The 26,791-nt window shown below is 43.8% G+C and overlaps 1 protein-coding gene across 2 annotated transcripts in view; it reads left to right on the top strand.

The window, feature by feature from the left end:
• The window catches only part of LOC135539607 (histone deacetylase 7-like), a 94,124-nt gene that overhangs the window by 17,298 nt on the left and 50,035 nt on the right, over window positions 1–26,791 (top strand). For both annotated transcript variants that reach the window (XM_064965584.1, XM_064965585.1), the window contains exons 3-6: window positions 24,060–24,253; window positions 24,485–24,578; window positions 25,366–25,489; window positions 25,995–26,101. In XM_064965584.1, the coding sequence (XP_064821656.1) occupies window positions 24,113–24,253; window positions 24,485–24,578; window positions 25,366–25,489; window positions 25,995–26,101 (466 nt within the window). In that variant the 5' untranslated portion in view covers window positions 24,060–24,112. The remainder of the gene's footprint in view (window positions 1–24,059; window positions 24,254–24,484; window positions 24,579–25,365; window positions 25,490–25,994; window positions 26,102–26,791) is intronic.

The following is a 26,791-nucleotide window of genomic DNA, read 5'->3' as shown; positions in this document are numbered from 1 at the left end:
AATGTATTAAAACAACGGTATTGACACTGTTGGAAAATCATATTGAGGGTATTTCGAAATACCCCGGGATACAGTATATACGGTATACCGCCCAACCCTTATAGAATGTTCCCCTAACTAACGGAAAACTGGACACTCAAACATCTGGTGAACGTTACGGGCAACATTACAAAAATGTTCTCTTTACTTAGAATTGTTAGCTGGGTATGTTAGTACAGCATAATATGTCCATGCAATCTAATGCATACAAAGCAGCCTAAATATGCATCCACTCTATGCTGCTTTGTATGCATTACATTGCATGGAAGAGCAATGCCAATCGCATGGTTTGGTGTAAGTAAACATTCTCTTCCACCCACCCTCCATAGGACTCCATACGAGGCTGAATATATTGACAACCACACACACACACACACACACACACACACACACACACACACACACACACACACACACACACACACACACACACACACACACACACACACACACACACACACACACACACACACACACACACACACACACACACACACACACACACACACACATACACACACAAGGACATGAGTGTGTGCATGCAATTCATGACACTATTAATACATTGACATGCATATATACCACACATGCACACACAAACACGCCATACACTCACAAAGAGACAAATGTGTGGCAAGCGGGGTGATGCTATAAATATATATATAAACAGTATATACACACACACATACACTTGAACATATGCACACACGTGCTTTGCAGGAATATTCACAGTGACACAAGTGTTACCCAACAGGTGACACTATAAATAAACTAGCACGCCTAGTTACCTACGTATACTACTTCAACCCACACAAAGACGTGCTGTGTGCCGTAAAGAGACAAATGTGCACTATTAATACACTGGCACACACACGGACATTCATAAACACACTCAACTGACATACATAGGCGTACTTAGACACACACACCCACACACTTTTTCTCTCTCACACACACACACACACACACACACACACACACACACACACACACACACACACACACACACACACACACACACACACACACACACACACACACACACACACACACACACACACACACACACACACACACACACACACACACAGTAAGGAAGGGGATGGATTCTCCAGCTGCTTGCAAGCAGGGGGACAGAATGTCCCCAACAGCTGTGGATTCCTCCAGTAGTGAAGGAGAAGGCTGGGAGGATGTAGGGAGGAAGGGATGGAGGGAGGGGTCCTAGGACAGTGGCTGCTTACCATTTTCACACTACCATGCCAAACAGTGCTGACTCTGATATTTACAGCTTGGTTCAGCTTAGTTTGGCTCAATGTGTTCCAACTAATTCAATCAGAATGCCAAGTTAGACTGTTGTTATATCTGCAATTGATCTTATACAGATGTACAGTAGGATCTTGATCACCCTGTTGCAGGCGAACTTTCCAACCAAGAAATGTAGTACTTGTATTCTATTTGAGGCTTAAAAAGTATTCTAAAGTTTATAATTTCTACTTAGAAATTTCAGACTATAGAAGCATTTTCAAACCTCAAATAGACTACAAGATTTACATTTCATGCGTTGCAGGAAAGTTCTCTTGCAACAGGGTGATCCTGATCCTACTGTTACTGTACAGCGGGTACACCCCCCCCCCCCAGTTGGTTGTACCTGCTGTAAATTCATGACTGGGGCACTGAGTAGGGGGCACTGTGGGGAAGGCAGCTGCTGGGCTGTATTAAAGACTGAGCCTCGGCAACCACGACCGCTCAATCCAAAATGGCCACTCGATGAACCCGAAATGGTCAGATAGGTGTTAGCAATATGGTGGTATGTTTAAGAGACCAAACAAAAGATTTTGCTGTTACATTTATGTGGATAATATTACAAATATTTGTTGGCCTGATGTGATTAATAAGGAGCATCTAGATGCTGCACTTGATGAATTTATGAAATTGCTTCTTCCAATTATTGATTAACATGCACATGTTAAAAATACTGACTGTTAGAACTGTTAAGTCTCCATGGATTGATGAGGAATTGAAAAACTATATGGTTGAAAGAGATGGATAATAAGTTTGGCTACACATCTGACTGGCTGACTTATTGCAAATTGAGAAATTATGTGACTAAACTCAACAAAAAGAAGAAGAAACTGTATTATGAAGCCAAACTTTGGAGTACTTTAAATGATATTTTGGGCAGAAAGATCAAATCAGATGGCTTATTCATCACAAATCCATTTGATGTTGCCAATTATTTTAATGATTACTTCATTGGCAAAGTAGGAAAACCTAGGCAGGAAATGCCAACAACGAACAATGAGCCATCATACTCATGCATAAAAACCTAATAATGAAAGAAAAGCATTGCAAGTTTGAATTTGTAAAGTTAGTGTGGGAGAGGTGGAAAACTTATTGTTATCGATCAATAATGACAAACCTCTTGGCATTAACAACTTAGATGGAAAGCTACTGAGGATGTTAGCTGACTCCATAGCCACTCCTATCTGTCATATCTTTAATCTGATCCTAGAGGAAAATCTTTGTCCTCAGACCTGGAGGGAAGCCAAATTCATTCTGCTACCCAAGAGTGGTAAAGGGGCCTTTACTGGTTCTAACAGCAGACCCATCACCTTGCTGTCAGCTCTTAGCAAACTGTTGGAAAAAAACTGTGTTTGACCAAATAGAATGCTATTTCTCTGTAACCAAATGAACAACACACATTCAGTATGCTTATAGAGAAGGGTACTCAACATGTACTGCACTGACAGAAATTACTGATGGTTGGTTGAAAGAAATTGATAATAATAAGATTGTGGGAGCTGTATTGTCAGATTTCAGTGCAGCCTTTGATATTATTGACCATAACCTGATGTTGAGAAAACATGGCTTTTCGACCTCTGCCATATCGTGGTTTCAGAGCTATATATCTAATAGAACTCAGAGGGGTTTTCTTTAATGGAAGCTTCTCTAATGTCAAACATGTAATGTGTGGTGTACCACAGGGCAGCTCTCTAGGCCATTTACTCTATTCTATTTTTACCAATGACCTGCCACTGGCATTAAACAAAGCATGTGTCTCCATGTATGCTGATGATTCAACTATATATGCATCCGCAGCCACAGCTAATGAAGTCACTGAAACCCTTAAAGAGTTGGAGTCTGTTTTGGAATGGGTGGCCAATAATAGCCTGGTCCTGAACGACTCTAAAACTAAGAGCATTGTATTTGGTACAAATAATTCCTTCTAGACATCATCTGAATCTGGTAATGAATGGTGTGGATGTTGAACAAGTTGAGGAGACTAAATTACTTGGTGTTACCTTAGATTGTAAACTGTTGTTCAACATATATAGATATAGATTCAATGGTTGTAAAGATGGAGAGAGGTCTGTCCATAATAAAGAAATGCTCTGTATTTTGACACCACACCACAAAAAGCAAGTCCTGCTGGCTCTAGTTTTGTCTTATCTTGATTATTGTCCAGTCATGTGGTCGAGTGTTGCAAGGAAAGAACTAGTTAAGCTGCAGGTGACCCAGAACAGAGTGGCACATCTTGCTTTTCATTGTAATCAGAGGACTAAAATAAATATGCCAATCTCTCTTGGCTAAGAGTTGAGGAGAGACTGACTGCATCACTTCTTCCTTTTATAAGAAACATTAATGTCTTGGAAATCCTAAAGTGTTTGCACTTACGCCACCAGACATGCCACCAAATTCAAGACAGGGTAAAGTATTATATAGAGCCATTATTGCATGGAACTCTGTTCCATCTCCTATTGCTCAAATTAACAGCAAACCTGGTTTAAAAAAAACAGATAAAGCAACACCTCACGGCACAACGCCTCACCCCTATTTGACGTAGATAGTTTGTCTGAATATATTGATATGTATGATACGTGTGCCTTTTTAAAATTGATGTAGTTCTGGGGGCGTTGTTGGAAGCCAAGGATGTAGAATGCCTTTCCCTATCGCTCCTGTGTTCGTGACCACATTTATATATTTAACCTTGCAAAATTGTATATATTTCTGTTTGGCCAGGCGTCTGAAGGGACCCCTAAACAATTCAGATCAAATTTGAGAAATGTAAGTTTGTAATGTCGTCTACCCGGCCAAAAACGGAGTCTGCAAGAGGAGGCCGCAGCAAGCCCGCGCTCTCTCCTGATTCACCCCCGTCACTGGATGCTGCTAATGCCGGCCCCTCGGGAACTCTGACTGTGGAGATGCTCCAATCCGTGATAGGCACCCTCAAAACTGATATTTTCTGCAAAATTGACTCTCTCTCTATCAATCTCAGGTCAGAGATATCAATGGTCAAAGACAAGCTTAAAATAATCTATTGAGAGTATACAGAATAACCCCGACACACACGGAGTGGCCTTATCGGAGCTGGAGCGAGGTGATACAGACCACAGAACTCGCATTAGCGAGCTAGAAGCTAACGTTGGCTCATTAGCAACTAGGGTGGCATACCTCGACAATAGATGCGAAGATATGGAAAGTAGAATGCGGAGGAACAACATTCGTCTACTGGGAATAGTGGAGGGGGTGGAGGGCCCAAGACCCACAGAGTTCATGGCCCAGCTGCTTCAGGAGCTGCCCGGTCTGGAGGAGAAACCACTGATAGATCATGCCCACCGCACTCTGCGTAGCCGACCCCGGGATGGAGAACCCCCGCGACCATTTGTCATCAGGGTGCATTTCTTTCACGTTCACAATGACATACTGAGGAGATCGGGAGAAGCATCCTCTCTCCTCTATAAGGGTAAAAGAGTCTCGATATTTGCGAACTACACCACAGCTGTGGCTAAGAAGCAGGCTAGCTTTGGAGCTGTGAAGCGCCAGCTACGCGCCTGCACGGGCGTGAAGTTCGGCCTCATCTACACTGCGGTTCTGAGACTGACTTTACCGGACAGCTCCGTGCACAGATTTGAGGACCCGGCTTTAGCGGCCAATTTCATCAACAAGAACGTGAAAGTGGCTGTTGTACCGCATGGTGTGGAACAAATGGTTGGTCTTCGAAGGAGGCTAGTTAGCAGGCCGGCCAGCAGATTGGTTGGCTAGCGAAGCCAACTTTGCCGGGTTCATTGACATTTGAATGTCATTCTCTTTTTTTTTTTTTTTTTTCCAACCCAGGTTGCAGCCTCCAATGCTAATATCTGGCTGTTTTCATGGTTCAGTCGTAGTTTTACTATCTGTATTGCTGTTAAACCTCTCTTAACCAGGTTTTTCCCCCCATAGACTCTGCTGGGGACCAATCTATGTATATTTGGCTTACACTGGTTAAATGGTCACCCATTTCAGGTAGCACAGAGTAAGAGTTATCATGCTTTGCTCTAAACTTTTTTTGTATGCTTCAGCAAGGGAGGGTGTGAGGGAAGGGGTTTTTCCCTCTTTATTTGTATATATTTTTTATATTTTTTGTGCTTCGTTGCTTGTCTTTGTTTTTTTAAATTTGCACTTTTAGGTTCAACTAAGATCTTTAGTTTACATTGTACCTTGTCCTTTACACATCCTCTCTCTCTTAAGACATGACTCAGCCTAGTGTAGCCCATCCTGCTGGAGGGAATGGCTTTAATTTTCTTACTTGGAACTGCAGGGGCATAAATAACCCAGTTAAACTTAGTAAGGTGCTACACCGCCTTCATTAATTTAAAGCTCACATCATCTTTCTCCAAGAAACTAATTTGAACGTATCACAACACTCAAGTCTTAGGTGCAGATGGGTGGGTCAGGTGTTCCATTCCTCATTTCATAGTAAGCCAAGAGGGGTGGCTATTTTACTTCACAGATCGGTACCTTTCACATATTCTAATGCGATTTCAGATCCCCATGGTAGATACATAAATGTCAGTGATAAGCTGCTCAATACGAATGCACTTCTTGTTAATATTTATGCTCCTAATTGGGGCAATGGTTTTCTCTACAATTCCACATATGTCTTCCCATATGTTGATCTTAGGTGGTGACTTTAAATGTTGGTTAGACCCACATTTGGAGCGATACTCCACTAAATCTACCATCTTATCAACCTCAGCTAGAGTTGTCCGAACCATTATGTCTGAATTCGGAGTCTCATGTCCCTGGAGAATGTTTAATCCATCTGGAAAAGAATACTCTTTTTTTCTCACCAGTTCACCACACTTTTACACTCATAGACTACTTCCTTGTAGATGTCAGGCTTCTCCATTCCATATCTTCTGTTCATATTATCCAATTGTTGTATCTGACCACTCCCCTGTTGCTATGAAAGCAGTCATTCAAACTGTTGAAAATCTGCGACCGCCTTGGCGGCTAAATACTCAACTGCTCAGTCATGAACACTTTGTCAATTTTGTTTAAAGTCAAATCGACTTTTTCATGATTACAAATAGAACCCCAAACATCTCTGCGTCTACTCTTTGGGAAACTTTGAAAGCTTATATCAGAGGTGAAATGATTTTCTACACCGCACATGAGAACAAACTGAAAAGGGATAGGCTATCTATGTTAACACACTGTATTACCCAATTAGATCATGTTTATGCCGTTTCACCATCTCCGGCTATTTATAAGGAATGTTTAACTTTGCAAGCAGAGTTTGACACATTATTAGCCGACCAGGTTACTGAACTGCTTGTCAAGTCTAGGAGCACTTACTATGAATGAGGAGATAAAGCCAGTATATAAATCCAATTATTAGCTCATATGTTACGTCAACTATCATCGTCATTTCAGATTCCTAATATTTGTACATCGTCTGGGATATCATTAGACCATAGAGGGATCAATGATGAGTTCAAGAGATTGTACCAGTCTCGATATACTTCTGAAAGTAAAGCGGATACATTGAAATTGGATGATTTCTTCCACTTACTTGCTGTGCCTTCGGTCAGCCGGGATTTGGTAAAAAAAATTAGAGCAGCCGATCACTGTTGAAGAATTATCTAATGCTGTCAAATGTTGTTCTCCCACAGACTCTCACTCAGGCAACCATTTGTCTTATTCTTAAAAAAATCAAAGACCCTCTTGACTGTGTATCATACCATCCAATTAGCCTGCTAAATGTTGACTATAAAATTCTAGCCAAACTTCTGGAAACAGTCATCCCATCAATTATCTCTCCGTATATCAAACAGGATTTATTAAAAATAGACGTCAATATTCAATGATTATTTAATATTATATATTATCCTTCAGTCACCAATACCTCTGAAGCCATTATATCCCTGGATGCGGAGAAAGCGTTTGACTGGGTGGAATGGAACTACATTTTTTACACTCTAAATAAATTCGGCTTTGGCTCCAAATTGAGGGGATGAGACTTCTGTATTCATCCCCTCAAGCCTCTGTCAGGACTAATAACACTCAATCAGTTTGCTTCCCATTGCAACGACATGCCAGGGTTGCCCTTTAAGTCCCTTACTGTTTGCCCTCGCCATAGATCCACTTGCAATAGCACTTCGCTCCAACCCCCTTATCAAAGGTATAGTCAGATACGGACACGGACACAAACTGTCTTTATATGCAGATTATTTATTATTATACACATCCAACCTTAGTTGGCCATAGTGGAGTTTGGAGTGTGACTGTTTGAGGTTGTGGACAGGTGTCTTTTATACTGATAACAAGTTCAAACAGGTGCCATTAATACAGGTAACGAGTGGAGGACAGAGGAGCCTCTTAAAGAAGAAGTTACAGGTCTGTGAGAGCCAGAAATCTTGCTTGTTTGTAGGTGACCAAATACTTATTTTCCACCATAATTTGCAAATAAATTAATTAAAAATCCTATAATGTGATTTTCTGGATTTTTTTTCTCATTTTGTCTGTCATAGTTGAAGTGTACCTATGATGAAAATTACAGGCCTCTCATCTTTTTAAGTGGGAGAACTTGCACAATTGGTGGCTGACTAAATACTTTTTTGCCCCACTGTATGTATTCTGTGATAGCAGAATACAACTCCACTATGCTACTTTCCGTTCACCTTCACCCAACAATAAACAATATCTTGATTGTGAGGTTGAGTTGTTAAAAATAACAGGAACGCATACACACATTCAACCAAAATAGCAGCGTCTGCTTGCCTAAATGAAAAAGAGGATGTCAATGGTGCAGACTAACTTTAGCAACAGGATGTCACTGTTTCAGTTTCTCTGTGTGTGTGTCTGTGAGTGTGTTTGTATGCATGTATGAGTATGTTTGTCTGTGTGTGTCTGTGTGTGTTTGTGTGTGTGTGTGTCTGTGTGTGGTGGTAGGCTGTTGCAGCAGCACCCGAGAGAGAAAAACGATGGTTGTGAAAGCTAAGATGTCAACATAGACCAGAAGTTTGTCTTGTGTCTATTTTTAGCAACAGAAAAACGGAAGTGATAACTGTTAATCGTGTTAATATTTTCATTGTTTTTCCCCCTATTTTTGACACCTTATGATTAAATCTTATGTGTTCCATTTACCACACCAGGGAGAAAAACAATTTGGTGTTGCACACAGGGTGTGACCAAATTTGTGCTCTGTGCTTCAAATAGGACTACGACAACATGTCACTGACTGAGCACGCTACTTTATGTGGTCGTAAGGGTAGCCTACACTTGAAACACTTTATGAGTGATAGAGATGTCTCCTATATGTGTCTCAAAAAGCACTTCATAACAATGTGGTCATAAAGTGTCCTTAATCACTTCAAAGTAGTGCAATACAGGTATACTTTACACGAACAGCCAAGTTCTACAAAAACTCGCAAGTTCTCTGATTTATAAATATGATTGGCTGTATTTCATTTCTGTGGTTGGCATTTTGATGTTGAATGCAAAATGTAGCATACATTACATAAAGTATACTGTCGATAGTTGGTGTAGTGCTTCTGAGCGACATCATGGCTGTGGTTCCATGGTAAGAACACAGCTGGAGGTTGTTTGTTGTTCACTAGAGACTTCCTGATCGTTTCCTATCAGGGCATAATTTAGAGCTGGGAGACAACACCTTGCTAAGAAAAGACAAACTAACAAGCAGTAGTTTCAGACAGTGAGATACACAAACTAATAGTGTAATTATAGAACGCTTGTGGAAAGCAGCATGTCACCAACATTGTTGCATCCATCTGAGCAGGCAGAATGAAAGGCAATACATTTCTCAGTGACTCCGTGGTTGAGCAACTGCTCTCTCCTTGAGTGACAGGGGGCAGGGCTTGGCATGGTTAGCGACATAGAGCAGCATGAGAAGGAGAGAGATTACTCAAGTAGCAAACGAGTAAACTATAACAACGGACAGGGTTGCGTATCACATTTAACAAACCAAACATTGAAATACCGTTATAGAAGGTAAAGTCAAATTCAAGCCGGTCTGTGAATTAGTACTGGTATATAGTATACCGCCCAGCCCTAGCATAAATCAGTGGGCTCACGCTTTGTTTATAGTCGTCTGCTGTGTGTGTGTGTGTGTGTGTGTGTGTGTGTGTGTGTGTGTGTGTGTGTGTGTGTGTGTGTGTGTGTGTGTGTGTGTGTGTGTGTGTGTGTGTGTGTGTGTGTGTGTGTCCGACCATTTCCTCTGAAAACACACATCTCTTTATGCTGGTAATACACAGTGTTCTCATGCCTTTGGGTAATTCCTGTAGTAGCTGTTTTTGTTCTCAAGCATGAAGAGAAATGGCAACGTCAATAAATGTATCCATACTGAAGTACCACACTGAATCTTGTAGATAAAGTGCCTACTTCTTCAAATACAAACATGTACTGTAGCTGTACACACACACATAAACACACACACTCACTCATGCACACACTGATGTGAGTTCACAGAAATACCAATGTGTCTGGATGGAATAAGATCAGGTGATGCTGGTCACACCTGGGCATCCTCGTCTGGCATCCTGGTTGAGTCTTACCTCACTGACATTTAAGGCAGGGTGCAAGTGACAGCCCAGAGAGAGGTGTATTTGGTTTTTGGGGAATTTTATTAGGATCCCCATTAGCTGTTGCAAAAGCATCAGATACTCTTCCTGGGGTCCACAAAAAACATGAAACATTACATAATACAGAATATTAATAGACAAGAACAGAACTACGTAGCCTACATATCTATACAGTGGTTCCTCCTTCCTCCTAAAAGTTGCAGCGTACTGCGGCGCAGCTTGCATGTTGCCTCAGAATTCTATGGTAAGTTGGTGCCATTAATGCTAGTTGGCGCTAGTTTGACCACCAGAGGCCATATTTGAGAAGTATTTGATAGCCTTCAATAATGGCTGTACTAGAGAATGCGGACACGCGGGAGACCAAAGTTCAATTCCCCAATGGGGAGGAAGGAGTAGGCTGTCCTTGTAAATAAGAATTTGACTTGCTGAGTTAAATAAAGGTTACACTAAGAGCATAACTTTTCTGCACCATCATTTTCTAATTCTAGTCTAACCAATATCCAAATGGAGATTAAGTGAAAATAAAAATCTAATTGATTTATCAAGACCAGTTCCCATGCTTGTCTCAGAGCAGCTCGAATTGGTGCTGAAATAGTTGTAGGCTTTTGCTTCAAATCCTATTGCTTCTAACTTCAATATGCTCTTTAAATAAAAAAGACCTACACCACTTTTAACAGCACATTACTCAACACCAGTGAGACACCTCCAGGCTGTGTCAGGGCTATTTGACCAAGGAGAGTGATGGAGTGTTGCATCAGATGACCCGGCCTCCAGGATCACCTGACCTCAACCTAATTGAGATTGGAATGAGATTGGAATGAGTTGGACCGCAGAGTGAAGGAAAAGCAGGCAACGAGTGCTCAGCATATGTGGGAACTCTTTCAAGACTGTTGGATAAGCATTCCTCATGAAGCTGGTTGAGAGAATGCCAAAAGTGTGCAAAGTGGTCATCAAGGCAAAGGGTGGCTACTTTAAAGAATCTAACATCTAAAATATATGTTAACTGTTTTGGCTACTACATGATTCCATGTCGCCTACGGTAGACCTACAGTATATCGAAAAACATGACATGACTCTCCACCAATAATTACATATAGATGATTGGAGGATTCTAAATTAAAATCAAAACCTACCTCATGGGTCTCCCGGTGGCGGCCGGCACGGGTATCGAACCTGTAGCAACCCATTTTGCACTGCGGAAACCCCCATCCACTCCGGAGCCCCCATCCACAAAGTGTCAAAATACAGAGAGGTGTTGGTAAAGGTATACAGTATTGTCCTGCTAATAGCCCATAATGGGCTATTATAATACTGTACATGGTGTCCAGGTCAGAATAACCAAAACATTTCTTTATTAAAGACTGTACGAAAGAATGTTGAATGAGTGAGTCATCGAGCCATGAATGGGTGAGTCACTCAGCTTTATGTAGGTGCCTGTCATCAACTTGATAATATATAACGATATTTTGGAGGTTATTTCGAAAGAGAGCGATTGTAATCTGAATAAAGGCCAAAATAATATTTGTAAAGGCCAAAACATGTATTTCTTTTTTTAGAGGGAGAGAAACGCTGGGAGAATTGTGCGCCACCCATAAAGGCCAAAATATAGCCCTGCTAATAGCCATAATGGTGCTGTACAACGTGACCATGTGTTTGAAAGAGTATTTTCCAATAAGCAACCATTTGTTTACCTTCATTAGATAACTTTGTTACAATATTTCTGTAATTCACTGATTTATTCCCATAGTAATTCGTTATGTATCCATAACAAAATAAACATCAGCATTTTGAAAGCATATTTTTATCATTATTTTATTAACGAAAGCATAAAGATGTTGATGAAGAAATACTGTACTGCTGTTTTGAGTTAGAAATGCAACACTTCAGAGTACTTAAGCATCGAATACATCGCAGGTAGGGGGATGTTCACATCGACAGTAGCAGGGCTATAAAGAGTCTATTGTTCTGCTAATTGGGTGTTTGAAAACCTGTTTTCAAAATGCCACCAGCTGTCCATTACATACCTACTACTGTAATGATGGAAACCCCTCTGGGTTTCCGTCAGGGTGGAATGGAAAATATGGTGCTGTACAATGTGATGGTTGGGAGTACAGTACTGGGCTATTTAGCTAAAGAATCCAGTGTCTTGCGAGCATGCAGGAGACCTGGGTTCAATTTCCCGACAGAGTGGGCTGTCCTTGTAAATAAGAATTTGTTCTTAACTGACTTGCCTTGTTAAATAAAGGTTACACTAAGAGCATAACATTTCTACACCCTAATCTAACCAATACCCAAACGGAGATTCGGTGAAAATAATAATAGCATTGATTTATCAAGACCAGTTACCATGCTTGTTTCAGAGCAGCTCGAAACGGTGCTGAAAAAGTAGGCTATTGTAGGCTATTACTTCCAAAATGCTCTTTTAATGAATATGACCTACACCACTTTTAACAGCATATTACTCAACACAAGTGAGACTCATGTTATTCGTGGAGAGTCACGTAATTTCGAAGAAATATGGCATGACTCTCCACCAATAATTACATACAGAGGATTGGAGGATATTTATGATATTTATTCCCATAGTGTAACGGCGTTCTTCGTTTGTCGCAAGAGAGTCGGACCGAAATGCAGCGTGTTGGTTACTCATGTTTTTCAATGAAACAAATAACGATTACAAGAAAATACTGAGACAAATACAAAACAACAAAACGGAACGTGAAACCTATTACAGCCTATCTGGTGAACACTACACAGAGACAGGAACAATCACCCACGAAATACAAAGTGAAACCCAGGCTACCTAAATACGGTTCCCAATCAGAGACAACGAGAATCACCTGACTCTGATTGAGAACCGCCTCAGGCAGCCAAACCTATGCCATACCCCTACTCAGCCGCAAATCCCAATACCAACAAAACCCCAATACGAAATACAACATAAACCCATGTCACACCCTGGCCTGACCAACTAATAAACTAAAACACAAAAATACTAAGACCAAGGCATGACACATAGTAATTCGTTATGGATCCATAACTAAATAAACATCAACATTTTGAAAGAGTATTTTTATCATTATTTTATTAATGAAGCATAAAGATGGCATTATTAGTTACATTGTTTTTGTTTGAATGTGGAGACTTGCACTAAGGACAGAATAGCAGGAATATTTCCCTAGTCAGCGCTATTATTAGTGCAAAGCCCCTTAAATATTTTGGAGATCATTTTGTTTTCAAATAATGTAAAATGAGTGAGAAAAAGGCCATTCTTGAACATGGGGTGAGACATTGTTACTAATTTGTAAATAAAACCAGTTTGTTATTTAGAATGATTTCTGTTTTTGGAGGGAGAAAAACGAAAGAATTTCAGTCATCTCTTGGGTCTCCCAGTCGAGGACGGCACGGGTATTGAACCAGACAATTTAGCAACGCAGCTTGCACTGCTATGCAGTGTCTTAGACCATTGCACCACTCAGGCGCTGTACACCGTGACCGGTTTGGAGTGGGCTACAGTACAACAGTAAGAGCAAAATAATCCTAACAAAATCAAATAAGAAAAACCTTAGTGTAACTACAGTGTTAGTAAGTAATACTGAAGTCGTGCACAATTATCAGTTTCTATTTAGGTTTATGTCGCCCATTTATTGTCAGTTAGAGACACAGTAGGACCCAAAAGCATAATCAGTGCTCTAACTCCGCCTTGCGCTGGTCTGGAGCAATGAAGCGGTGACACAGGGTACCATACAAAACCACAAATTACCTCTAAGTCCCAAGGTGTAAGCTCACAACTTCTAAAGGAGGAACCACTGTACATACACACAAACTATCTAGGTCAAATAGGGGAGAGGCGTTGTGCCGTGAGATGCTGGTTTATCTGTTTTTTGAAACCAGGTTTTCTGTTCATTTGAGGAATAATGTGACGCAACGGAGTTCCAATGCTATAATGGCTCTATATAATACTTGACGTTTTCTTAAATTTGTTATGGATTTGGGGACTGTGAAAAGTCCCCTGGTGACATGTCTGGTGGAGTAAAGTGTGATTGTCAGAGCTGTGTGTAAGTTGACAATGCAAGCAATTTGGGATTTTCAACGCATTCATGTTTCTTATTAAAAACATTTGAATTAAAGGGGGTGATAGACAGAGAGAGAGAATGAGACATACACTCGAGATTCAGTACACTCTTACCTCTTTCAATTTCAACCTGGATCCTCTCTCTCTCTTTCATTCTCTCTGTCTGTAAAAAAACGCACATGCATGTAAACACACATACAGACACAGAACCAATGTTACCCACACTTAAGACACTCCACACCGTAGCTCTCATGCCTCTTATTAGTTATTATGGCGATGTAATGAGGGTTTATTATGCTAAAATGTTATAGTTATTCCAGGTGTTTCAATCTTACTTGCCCCACACCCCATTTCAAGAGTTTTCCAGATGGACTGGAATCTGTTGTTTGGTGATGGGGCTGTGTGTCATGCATATTTGACCTGCAGTAATACGTGTGTGGGTGTGTTTTCCCTCTGAAAGTACTGTTTTACTGAACCGTCTGGCAGACATCTCTCTCTTAGTCATTTCTCCACTCGGGGTACATATTCATAAATTGTCTCAGAGTAGGAGTGCTGATCTTGGATCAGTTTTTCCTTTCCGATCATAATGAATACAATTCCATTGACGATAACATACTGTCATTTTGGACCAATGCTATTTGGGTAACTCTTCTACCCAGTATTATAACGCACCACGAATCTTAATAATAGGTATTTATAAGTGTATTCACACATTATAAACTGGTGGCTCATAGAAAACAAGATGGTAAAGAGTTAGGAACATTGTTTACTCCTACTATTCACTAATACTGTCTTAATGAACTCCTACTGTTCACCAGGACATAAATAGTAGTGTAAGTGTTATGAAGGTGACTCATGGACTTGTGTCACGGTAAAGAGTGCTGGACATTGTGTAGCAAGCTATACAGATAGTTCACTCAGGTTTTATGATGGAGGATTTCCATTTGTTTTGACAGTGAGCCCCTTAATCCTTAACTGTCCTACCTAGCTGAATGGGGGATACCAGTGTTAGGACACAGGCCCTCTACGGGAAGTATGTGAGTAATGCTGCTGACTAATGTTTGTCATGGCATTCAGAAACCGTGGTACATTTCCATCATATTCCTCCGCTCCCACCCTGAGGGGAAAGGTGTCTCCACCCTCCATTTCTGTCCTTTCTTTCTATCTGCAGTGTTTTTAATGAAGCCTTCCACACAAGGACAATAGAAACTGCTTGGAGGAAGAGCCAATGTCTCAATCCTTTCGACACCTAAACATGGCTTGGTGTAAGTTGAATCAATAAACGAATCTACACTGACCAAAAATATATACGCAACATGCAACAACTTCCAAAATGTTACTGAGTTACGGTTCATATAAGAAAATCAGTCAATTGAAATGATGTCCTAATCTAGGGATTTCACATGACTGGGAATACAGATGTATCAAAGATACCTTAACAAAAAAGGTAGGGGCGTGGATCAGAAAACCAGTCAGTATCTGGTGTGACCACCATTTTCCTCATGCAGAGCAACACATCTCCTTCACACAGAGTTGTATCAGGCTGTTGATTGTAGCCTGTAGATGTTGTCCCACTCCTCTTCAATGGCTGTGAGAAGTTGCTGGATATTGGCGGGAACTGGAACACACTGTCGTACACGTCATTCCAGAGCATCCCAAACATGGTCAATGGGTGGCATGTCTGGTGAGTATGCAGGCCATGGAAGAACTGGGACATTTTCAGGATCTCGTCATGGTACCTCTGTGCATTCAAATTGCCATCGATAAAATGCAATTGGGTTCGTTGTCCGTAATTTATGCCTGCCCATACCATAACCCTACCGCCACCTTGGGGCACTCTGACATCAGCAAACTGTTCACTCACACGACGCCATACACAGTATCTGCCATCTGTCCGGGGCAGTTGAAACCAGGATTGATCCACGAAGAGCGCATTTCTCCAGTGTGCCAATGGCCATCGAAGGTGAGCATTTACCCACTGAAGTTGGATACAACACCAAACTGCGTTGTATCCAAGGTCAAGATCCTGGTCAAGGTCAAGACCCTGGTGAGGACAAGGAGCATACAGATGAGCTTCCCTGAAACTGTTTCTGACAGCTTGTGCAGAAATCCTTCGGTTGTGCAAACCCACGGTTTCATCAGCTGTCCGGGTGGCTGGTCTCATACGATCCCACAGGTGAAGAAGCCAGATGTGGAGGTCCTGTGCTGGCTTACTTACAAGTGGTGTAAGGCCGGTTGGATGTACTGCCAAATTATCTAAAACAAGAAATGCTAGAGAAAGAACATTCAATTCTCTGGCAACAGCTCTGGTGGACATTCGTGCAGTCAGCATGTCAATTGCACGCTCCCTCAGAACTTCATTAAATAGTACCCGCAAAACACCAGTCTCAACGTCAACAGTGAAGAGGCAACTCCGGGATGCTGGCCTTCTACTTTTCTTTTATTGGCCAGTCTGAGATATGGCTTTTTCTTTGTAACTCTGCCTAGAAGGCCAGCATCCCGGTGTCGCCTCTTCACTGTTGACGTTGAGACGAGTGTTTTGCGGGTACTTTTTAATGAAGTTGCCAGTTGAGGACTTGTGAGGCTTCTGTTTCTCAAACTAGACACTCTAATGTACTTGTCCTCTTGCTCAGCTGTGCACCGGGGCCTCCCATTGCTCTTTCTATTCTGGTTAGGGACAGTTTGCGCTGTACTGTGAAGGGAATGGTACGCAGCGCTGTACGAGATCTGCAGTTTGTTGGCAATTCCTCGCATGGCATAGCCATCATTTCTCAGAACAAGAATAGACTGATAAGTTTCAGAAGAAAGTTCTTTGTTTCTGGCCATTTTGAGCCTATAATAAAACCCCCAAATGCTGATGCTTAAGATACTCAACTTGTCTAAAGAAGGCCTGTTTTATTTCTTCTTTAATCAGGACAACAGTTTTCAGCTGTGGTAACATAATTGCTAAATGGTTTTCTAATGATCAATTAGCCTTTTAAAATTATAAACTTGGATTAGCTAACACAAAGTGCCATTGGAACACAGGAGTGATGGTTGCTGATAATGGGCCTCTGTACGCCAATGTAGATACTCCATAAATATTCAGCCGTTTCCAGTGTCATGTCTTGTTATGTCTGTTCCTGTCCTTTCTCTTCACTCTGTCTCTCTCTGCTGGTCTTTTTAGGTTACCTTCTGTCTCTCATTCTTCAGCTGTTCTACATCATCCCTAACTAGCTCATCCACTCTTTCCCACCTGTTCTCTCTTCCCCCTCTGATTAGGTCTCTATTTCTCTCTCTGTTCCTGCTACTTTCAGTGTCTGATTCTTGTTTGTGTTTTTGATGCCAGAAGCAAGCTGTCGTCTCGTTTGCTTCCACCTTGTCCTATCCTGTCGGAGTCTGCCTGGCAGGTGCATCCTGCACTATACTAACGTTCTTTTTTGTTCCATTGACAACGTTGGAAGAGGATTTATGCCATTCCTGTTTTTCATTAAAGAACTCTGTTTTCTGTTAAAACCGCTTTTGGGTCTTCACTCAAGTACATAACAGAAGAATCAGACCAAGAATGGACCCAGCGGCTCCGGACCCTTTTCACTCCGCCGTCGAGATCCAGGGAGCGATGCTAGGCAGACACGAGGAGGAATTGTCTGCTGCTCGACATGCCGTTGAGACCCTGGCCGTCCAAGTCTCCGACCTCACAAGACAGGTTCACCAACTCCACCTCGATCCACCGCCCACTTCCAGGGTTTCCGAGTCTCCGGAGCCCAGGATCAACAACCCGCCGTGTTACTCTGGGGAGCCCACTGAGTGCCGCTCATTCCTCACTCAGTGTGATGTGGTGTTCTCTCTCCAGCCCAACACTTACTCCAGGAGCGCAGCCCGCATCGCCTACGTCATTTCTCTCCTTACCGGACGGGCGCGTGAGTGGGGCACGGCAATCTGGGAGGCGAGGGCTGAGTGTATTAACCAGTATCAGGACTTTAAGGAGGAGATGATACGGGTTTTTGACCGTTCTGTTTTTGGGGAGGAGGCTTCCAGGGCCCTGTCTTCCCTATGTCAGGGGAATCGATCCATAACGGATTATTCTATTGAGTTTCGCACTCTCGCTGCCTCTAGTGACTGGAACGAGCCGGCTTTGCTCGCTCGTTTTCTGGAGGGTCTCCTCGTCGAGGTTAAGGATGAGATCCTCTCCCGGGAGGTTCCTTCCAGTCTGGACTCCTTAATAGCTCTCGCTATTCGCATAGAGCGACGGTTTGATCTTCGTCGCCGAGCTCGTGGAAAGGAGCTCGCGTTCTCCGTTGCTCCCCTCTCCACATCACTGCCACCTGCCGCATCACTGCCACCCTCCTCCGCCGGCTCGGATGCTGAGCCTATGCAGCTGGGGGTATCCGCATCTCGGCCAAGGAGAAGGAACGGAGAATCACCAATCGCCTCTGTCTCTACTGCGGCTCCGCTGGTCATTTTGTCACCTCATGTCCAGTAAAAGCCAGAGCTCATCAGTAAGGGGAGGGCTACTGGTGAGCGCAACTACTCAGGCCTCTCCTTCTGGATCACGCACTACCTTTCCGGTCCATCTCCGCTGGCCCGGTTCATCTGCTTCCTGCAGTGCCTTGATAGACTCTGGGGCGGAGGGCTGTTTTATGGACGAGACCTGGGCTTGGGAACATGACATTCCTCTCAGACAGTTAGGGGAGCCCACGGCCTTGTTCGCTTTAGATGGTAGTTCTCTCCCCAAGATTCAGCGTGAGACGCTGCCTTTAACCCTCACTGTCTCTGGTAATCATAGCGAAACCATTTCTTTTTTAATTTTTCGTTCACCTTTTACACCTGTTGTTTTGGGTCATCCCTGGCTAGTGCGCCATAACCCTTCTATTAATTGGTCTAGTAATACTATCCTATCCTGGAATGTTTCTTGTCATGTGACCTGTTTAATGTCTGCTATCCCTCCTGTTTCCTCTGTCTCTTCTTCACAGGAGGAGCCTGGCGATTTGACAGGGGTGCCGGAGGAGTATCACGATCTGCGCACGGTGTTCAGTCGTTCCAAGGCCACTTCTCCCTCCACACCGGTCGTATGACTGTAGTATTGATCTCCTTCCGGGAACTACTCCCCCGGGGTAGATTATACTCTCTGTCGGCTCCCGAACGTAAGGCTCTCGAGGATTATTTGTCGGTTTCGCTCGACGCCGGTACCATAGTCTCCTCCTCCTCTCCCGCGGGAGCGGGGTTTTTTTTTGTTCAGAAGAAGGACGGGTCCCTGCGCCCATGCGTGGATTATCGAGGGCTGAATGACATAACAGTTAAGAATCGTTATCCGCTTCCTCTTATGTCTTCAGCCTTCGAGATCCTGCAGGGAGCCAGGTTTTTCACCAAATTGGACCTTCGTAACGCCTACCATCTCGTGCGCATCAGGGAGGGGGACGAGTGGAAGACGGCGTTTAACACTCCGTTAGGGCACTTTGAATACCGGGTTCTTCCTTTCGGCCTCGTTAACGCTCCAGCTGTCTTTCAGGCACTAGTTAACGACGTCCTGAGAGACATGCTGAACATTTTTGTTTTCGTTTACATGGACGATATCCTGATTTTTTCACCGTCTCTCTCGATTCATGTTCAGCACGTGCGACGCGTCCTCCAGCGCCTTTTGGAGAACTGTCTTTATGTGAAGGCTGAGAAGTGCACTTTTCATGCCGCCTCTGTCCCTTTTCTCGGTTCCGTTATTTCCGCTGAGGGCATTAAGATGGATCCCGCTAAGGTCCAGGCTGTCATTGATTGGCCCGTTCCTAAGTCACGCGTCGAGCTGCAGCGCTTTCTGGGCTTCGCTAACTTCTATCGTCGTTTCATCCGTAATTTCGGTCAGATGGCAGCTCCCCTCACAGCCCTTACTTCTGTTAAGACGTGCTTTAAGTGGTCCGTTTCCGCCCAGGGAGCTTTTGATCTTCTTAAGAATCGTTTTACATCCGCACCTATTCTTGTTACACCTGACATCTCTAGTCAGTTTGTTGTTGAGGTTGACGCGTCAGAGGTGGGCGTGGGAGCCATTCTTTCTCAGCACTCTCTCTCTGACGGCAAGGTCCATCCTTGCGCGTTTTTCTCTCATCGCTTATCGCCGTCAGAACGTAACTATGATGTTGGTAATCGCGAACTGCTCGCCATCCGCTTAGCCCTAGGCGAATGGCGACAGTGGTTGGAGGGGGCGACCGTTCCTTTTGTCGTTTGGACTGACCATAGGAACCTTGAGTACATCCGTTCAGCCAAACGACTTAATGCGCGTCAGGCTCGTTGGGCTCTGTTTTTCGCTCGTTTCGAGTTTGTTATTTCTTATCGTCCGGGCTCAAAAACACCAAGCCTGATGCTTTATCTCGTCTCTTCAGTTCTTCTGAGGTCTCCACCGACCCCGAGGGGATTCTCCCTGGGGGGCGTGTTGTCAGGTTGACTGTCTGGGGAATTGAGAGGCAGGTAAAGCAAGCACTCGCTCACACTCCGTCGCCGCGAGCTTGTCCTAGGAACCTTCTGTTCGTTCCCGTTCCTACTCGTCCGGCCGTTCTTCAGTGGGCCCACTCTGCCAAGTTAGCCGGCCACCCCGGCGTTCGGGGTACGCTCGCTTCCATTCGCCAGTGTTTCTGGTGGCCCACTCGGGAACGTGACGCGCGTCGATTTGTCGCCGCTTGTTCGGTCTGCGCGCAGACTAAATCTGGGAACTCTCCTCCTGCCGGCCGTCTCAGACCGCTTCCCATTCCCTCTCGACCGTGGTCTCACATCGCTTTAGATTTTATCACCGGACTGCCTTCATCAGCGGGGAAGACAGTTATTCTTACGGTTGTCGATAGATTCTCTAAGGCGGCTCATTTCATTCCTCTCGCTAAGCTCCCTTCTGCTAAGGAGACGGCTCAGATCATTATCGAGAATGTTTTCCGAATTCATGGCCTTCCGTCTGACGTCGTTTCCGACAGAGGCCCGCAGTTCACGTCTCAATTTTGGAGGGAGTTTTGCCGTTTGATTGGGGCTTCCGTCAGTCTCTCGTCCGGCTTTCATCCCCAGTCTAACGGTCAAGCCGAACGGGCCAATCAGACTGTTGGTCGCATTTTACGCAGTCTTTCTTTTCGTAACCCTGTGTCTTGGTCAGAACAGCTCCCCTGGGCAGAGTACGCCCACAACTCGCTTCCCTCGTCTGCTACCGGTCTATCTCCTTTTCAGAGTAGCCTCGGGTACCAGCCTCCGCTGTTCTCATCTCAGCTCGCCGAGTCCTGCGTCCCCTCCGCTCAGGCTTTTGTCCAGCGTTGCGAGCGCACCTGGAAGGGGGTCAGGTCGGCACTTTGCCGTAATAGGGCGCAGACTGTGAGGGCCGCTAATAAGCGTAGGACCAAGAGTCCTAGATATTGTTGCGGTCAGAGAGTATGGCTCTCCACTCAGAACCTTCCCCTTAAGACAGCTTCTCGCAAGTTGGCCCCGCGGTTCATTGGTCCGTTCCGTATTTCTCAGGTCATTAATCCTGTCGCAGTGCGACTTCTTCTCCCGCTATCTTCGTCGCGTTCACCCGGTCTTCCATGTCTCCTGTGTTAAGCCCGTTCTTCGCGCCCCGCTCGTCCCTCCCCCCCATCCTTGTCGAGGGCGCACCCATCTACAGGGTTCGTAAGATTTTGGACATGCGCCCTCGGGGCCGTGGTCATCAGTACCTAGTGGATTGGGAGGGGTACGGTCCTGAGGAGAGGAGTTGGGTTCCCTCTCGGGACGTGCTGGACCGTTCGCTGATCGATGATTTCCTCCGTTGCCGCCAGGTTTCCTCTCGAGTGCGCCAGGAGGCGCTCGGTGAGTGGGGGGGGGGTACTGTCATGTCTTGTTATGTCTGTTCCTGTCCTTTCTCTTCACTCTGTCTCTCTCTGCTGGTCTTTTTAGGTTACCTTCTGTCTCTCATTCTTCAGCTGTTCTACATCTCCCCTAACTAGCTCATTCACTCTTTCCCACCTGTTCTCTCTTCCCCCTCTGATTAGGTCTCTATTTCTCTCTCTGTTCCTGCTACTTTCAGTGTCTGATTCTTGTTTGTGTTTTTGATGCCAGAAGCAAGCTGTCGTCTCGTTTGCTTCCACCTTGTCCTATCCTGTCGGAGTCTGCCTGGCAGGTGCATCCTGCACTATACTAACGTTCTTTTTTGTTCCATTGACAACGTTGGAAGAGGATTTATGCCATTCCTGTTTTTCATTAAAGAACTCTGTTTTCTGTTAAAACCGCTTTTGGGTCTTCACTCAAGTACATAACATCCAGCTACAATAGTCATTTACAACATAAAAAATGTCTACACTATATTTCTGATCAATTTGATGTTATTTTAAATGGACAAAAAATGTGCTTTTCTTTAAAAAACAAGGACATTTCTAAGTGACCCCAAACTTTTTAAGGGTAGTGTATGTATGTGAAGTGTTATGTGACAAAACTGGACATTTTAGAGTGATCTTTCATTGTCCCCAGCACAAGGTGTACCTGTGTGAAAATCATGCCTTTTAATCAGCTTCTTGATATGCCACACCTATCAGCTTGATGGATTTTCTTGGCACAGGAGAAATGCTCACTAACAAGGATGTCAACAAATTTGTGCACAACATTTTAGAGAAGTAAGCTTTTTGTGCGTTTGGAAAAGGTATGGGATCTTTTATTTCAGCTGATGAAACATGGGACTAACACTTTACATATTGTGTTGATATTTTTATTGAGTATAATATGGCCCCTTTTTGTCCCGTGAATTTAGCTACCATCATGGGCAATATTTGTTATGATTTGTCACAGTCAGGTTCTCTTCCATCATTGCACTATACACATTGTATGGTTGAATTACATTATTTATATGCCTACACTAACTACACACAAACGTGTCACTACATAACAAAAATGACACACCTGTGCTTCTGGGGGGCATATCCTTGTGTTGGTCACATAGTGGATGATGGACATCAGGGGTCACCATGTGAGGCTTTGTTGTCATGTCAGGATCTGGGGCCAATTCCTGACTAAAATAAGGAACAAGAGTTCATGAACGGTTCATGATTCGACAAGTAGTTAACCTTGATGCCCACTAAATGTTCATTCAATGACCCGTGACTCAAAATAAGTCAGAAAGACTTCTGGGACGATTGTTGCGGGTCATGACACTGAGTTTGGTTTTATTGTCTCGCACTCTCTGGCTAAATTTAGCCTTGTTTCTGGTAAAAGTGCGATAGAGGTGACAAATGCATGCATATGACTCAAATGCCTTTGCCACAAAATGTTCTAATCCCCTCTTCTCCCCCTCACTTCCTTAGTTCTTTCGTTATTTTGTGGCAACCTTTCTTTCTTCACTTTCTCTCTTTCCTCTCCTTTCACTGAATGCAATTTTGGGACAGTGGCCAAGTCCCTGAGAGCAGGCTGACGTGAATGAAGCACGACTGTTATTCTAAAGTCAAGTACATAATGCACACACATATGGACAGACTCTCAACACACATACTTTACATACACTGACTCACGTTATCCGACGATGACTGGCCTGTTGTAAGGACTGGACATGCCGTTCTATGCCTAGCTAGTAGATACTCTCTTACACTTGATCATCAGCCCATGTTTTGTTTTGCTCTAAGCTACTTGTTCATTGCCCTGGATCATCTAAATACTTGGACAAAGACCAGGTGTTGGATAGGGTTATGGTTGTTGCTATGGTGTGTGTGTGTGTGTGTGTGCATACCATCATTGGTATGTTTTCATCACACAAGTCTAGACTATTCCATGGGGTCAGTCATCCCTTTTCAAGTGTGGCCCGGTACGGACATCAGCATGGGGGCCTTGACTGGGCGGTGACAAGAAACAACACAAAGGAATGAGAGAGAAAAAGAGAGGACAGAAAGGGAGAGCTTGAGAGTCATGGCAGGGTTTTCTATTTGGGGGATTTTGTCCCAATAGCAAGGACAGTCCGGAGACCAATTGAGGTAGTTCAGTCTGGTGCTTAGAATGCAGCACCTCAGCTTCGGTTCATTCCTAGTTTACCCATTCTCCAGTCTAATTGTCCAATCTAACAAAGAAAGCCTTGGATCTTCATCACTAATAATCTCCCTCTTTCTTTTACCTCCTCCCTCTCTCCATAGTGGATGGGCTAATCCCTCGCGAGGCTTCGTCACCACTCCGGCCGGTGCGGCCCATGGACCTGCGTACCCAGGGGCTGGTGCGACCCGGGCCTGACTCAGCCATGCTGGCCCCCCACCTCCCCCCATTCCTGGGGGCCTTCTCAGCCCAGCACTGTGCCAAGTACTCCCAGCAGCTCCTGCCACAGCACATCCAGGTGAGCATCCCTTCCATAGAGATGGATAGAGAGCACACTTCCAACATAGCCTGCTTTAAAATGTAAATAGTCCTCAACTGCGCTGCCAAAGCGGCCACAAAAGAAATCAATGGCAAAGATAGGTGTGCCCTCTTTCCATATAATCCTTCTCTTTCCATTGTCTGATATCACTTCCTAAATGCAGTCTTCACTGCACCCAAATGAATGGGAATGCTAATGGTCTCGTTTCAGTACCAGTTTGACAGGGAGCAGAGTCGGCAGGAGAAAGAGCAGGAGAAGAGACAGGAGCTGCAGCAGCTGATGCACAAGGATAAGAGCGAGCAGAGTAAGTTACAGCGCCCCATAGCCGTGTGGGTGGAGGAAAAATGGCAAGCAATAGAAATGAGTGCAACGTTATCAGTATGTCATGTATAAGGATCGCTTACAGTACCATGTAAACTATGATGACCATGAATGTCTTTTTTAGAAATGCAATGTATGATGACAGCAGTGCGATCTTGAAGGTAGTTTAGGTGTTTGTGTACATGGTTTTCGGTTGTTTATTTTTGAGGCCCCACTACGATCCTCAGAATGTGGTTGTCTGTAACAGAGGGAGTTCCTTGAGATTAGTCACAGTCTATTTTCACATGAAACCTAAGTCAGAAAAAGGAAGCAAGTCACTTAATAATTGTAAATGTCATGTTGTTTGTTGTCTCTTACTTTCGGGAAGGAAGTGCCTACTAAAGAATGCGACCTAGCTATCTGTCAGTCACCAAATTCCTAAGAACCCGCCCTTCAAAGTTCAGCTTCAATAAATTGTCCTTGAATAACTTGCATTATCCAAGTCATAGTAGTTAGATCTGACTAGTAATTACAAGGGAAATGCCTAGCATGTTGAAATCGTAGGTAGGCACTTTGAGTACTCAGTTCAGTAGATTATAGATATTTGACTCAGAGTGAAACGGCTTGTCAGGTATTATACAATACAGATAAAATCTGTATATTGGAATATATTGTTTGTATCCCTACGCTAACCCAAATAGATTATGATTCAGTCCATTTAGAATGCTGCGCCTAGCTTTGCTTCATTTCCAGGTTCTTGTCTCTGATTGGGTGACTCTGTTGACGGACAGGTGCTGTGGCCAGTCCCCTGGTGAAACAGAAACTCAGAAGCCAAATCCTGAAGAGGAAGGAGCAGGCCGCCCTGGAGAGGACCGCCTCCAACCTCTTCGGCAGCACCACGCCCAGGGGTTACAGGTGAGAGACAAGCCAGTAAAGATGTTGATTAAAGTTTCTACAGAAATGTTGTTGTTTTTTTGCATTCGATTCAAATTCTTTTTTTTGAAAGTGACCGCGAGAGAGCTGTGTCCACTCGTGAAAATACACTGTTATTAGACTCCCGTGGCTTTGGTGGGAGTACCATCTTGTTCTTTTCACCTTTCCAATCTTGTCCCACAAATGATCCTCATAAGAGATGGAAGTAAGGAAGATTTACCTCTAAGACAATTTGGATAAGCCCGAGTGACTCCTTAGAGTAGGTGATAGGTGAAATAAGCCTGGCTGACTGACTCATTAACTTCTATCAATGGTTGTGCCGCAGGTGAAGCATTATTTCACAATACAATATTTTACTGTCCATTTTCATCAAAATGATTGTTGTGAGGTCACCAGGACATACACAAAATGTATACAGCGCAATACAACAAACACTTAACAATGATTGTTCATGGTTTTGGTGGATGACTCTCAACTGGCTGTTTAGGGAATTGGCCCCAGATCCTGACATGACCCCAAAGCCTCACATGGTGACCCCTGATGTCCAAAATCCACTATGTGACCAACGCAAGGACATGCCCCTCAGAAGAACAGGTGAGTCATTTTTTTCATGTAGCTTGTACTTTCTTTGTAGAGACATTTGTACTTTGTACAGTACAGTTAGAACAAGATCCTTTCCTTTTCTCACTATGGTGTCATGCAGTTGACTCCTGACAATGGTTTGGGGGTCTGCCATCAATGGCGGGCTAAACTGGAGCACAGGAGTGCTGATCGAAGATCGGTTTTGCCTTTGAGTACGTCATGAATAAGATACATGGACAGAGGGGGTGGACCTGATCCTAGCACTCATATACTCACTTTATGAATACCGGCCCAGGTATTCCAGAGCAAATGAAGGTGCTACATGCCTTTTAACACAGAGTAGGTAACGCTTGAGAAGGCAATACAGATTAATTTTAAAAGGAGCCATATCACATTACTTCCATTTGTAGTTGTCTGGTGAGTTATCAGGTTCGATGCATGTTAACACACATATACCGAACATTGATGTAGAGAGAGACAGACATAGAAAGAGACAGAGACAGAGACAAAGTGGGAGTCGCCAAGCCTACAAGGAAGGAAAAATAACACGAGAGAGAGAGAGAGAGAGAGAGAGAGAGAGAGAGAGAGAGAGAGAGAGAGAGAGAGAGAGAGAGAGAGAGAGAGAGAGAGAGAGAGAGAGAGAGAGAGAGAGAGACCAAAAGCTATTACGTAACTAAAGTATGTGTAAAATGAACCACGTGT

The sequence above is a fragment of the Oncorhynchus masou genome, chromosome 5 (assembly GCF_036934945.1).
Source record: "Oncorhynchus masou masou isolate Uvic2021 chromosome 5, UVic_Omas_1.1, whole genome shotgun sequence".
In the NCBI taxonomy this organism is placed as follows: Eukaryota; Metazoa; Chordata; class Actinopteri; order Salmoniformes; family Salmonidae; genus Oncorhynchus; species Oncorhynchus masou.
This window is presented reverse-complemented; position numbering and strand designations above follow the sequence as displayed.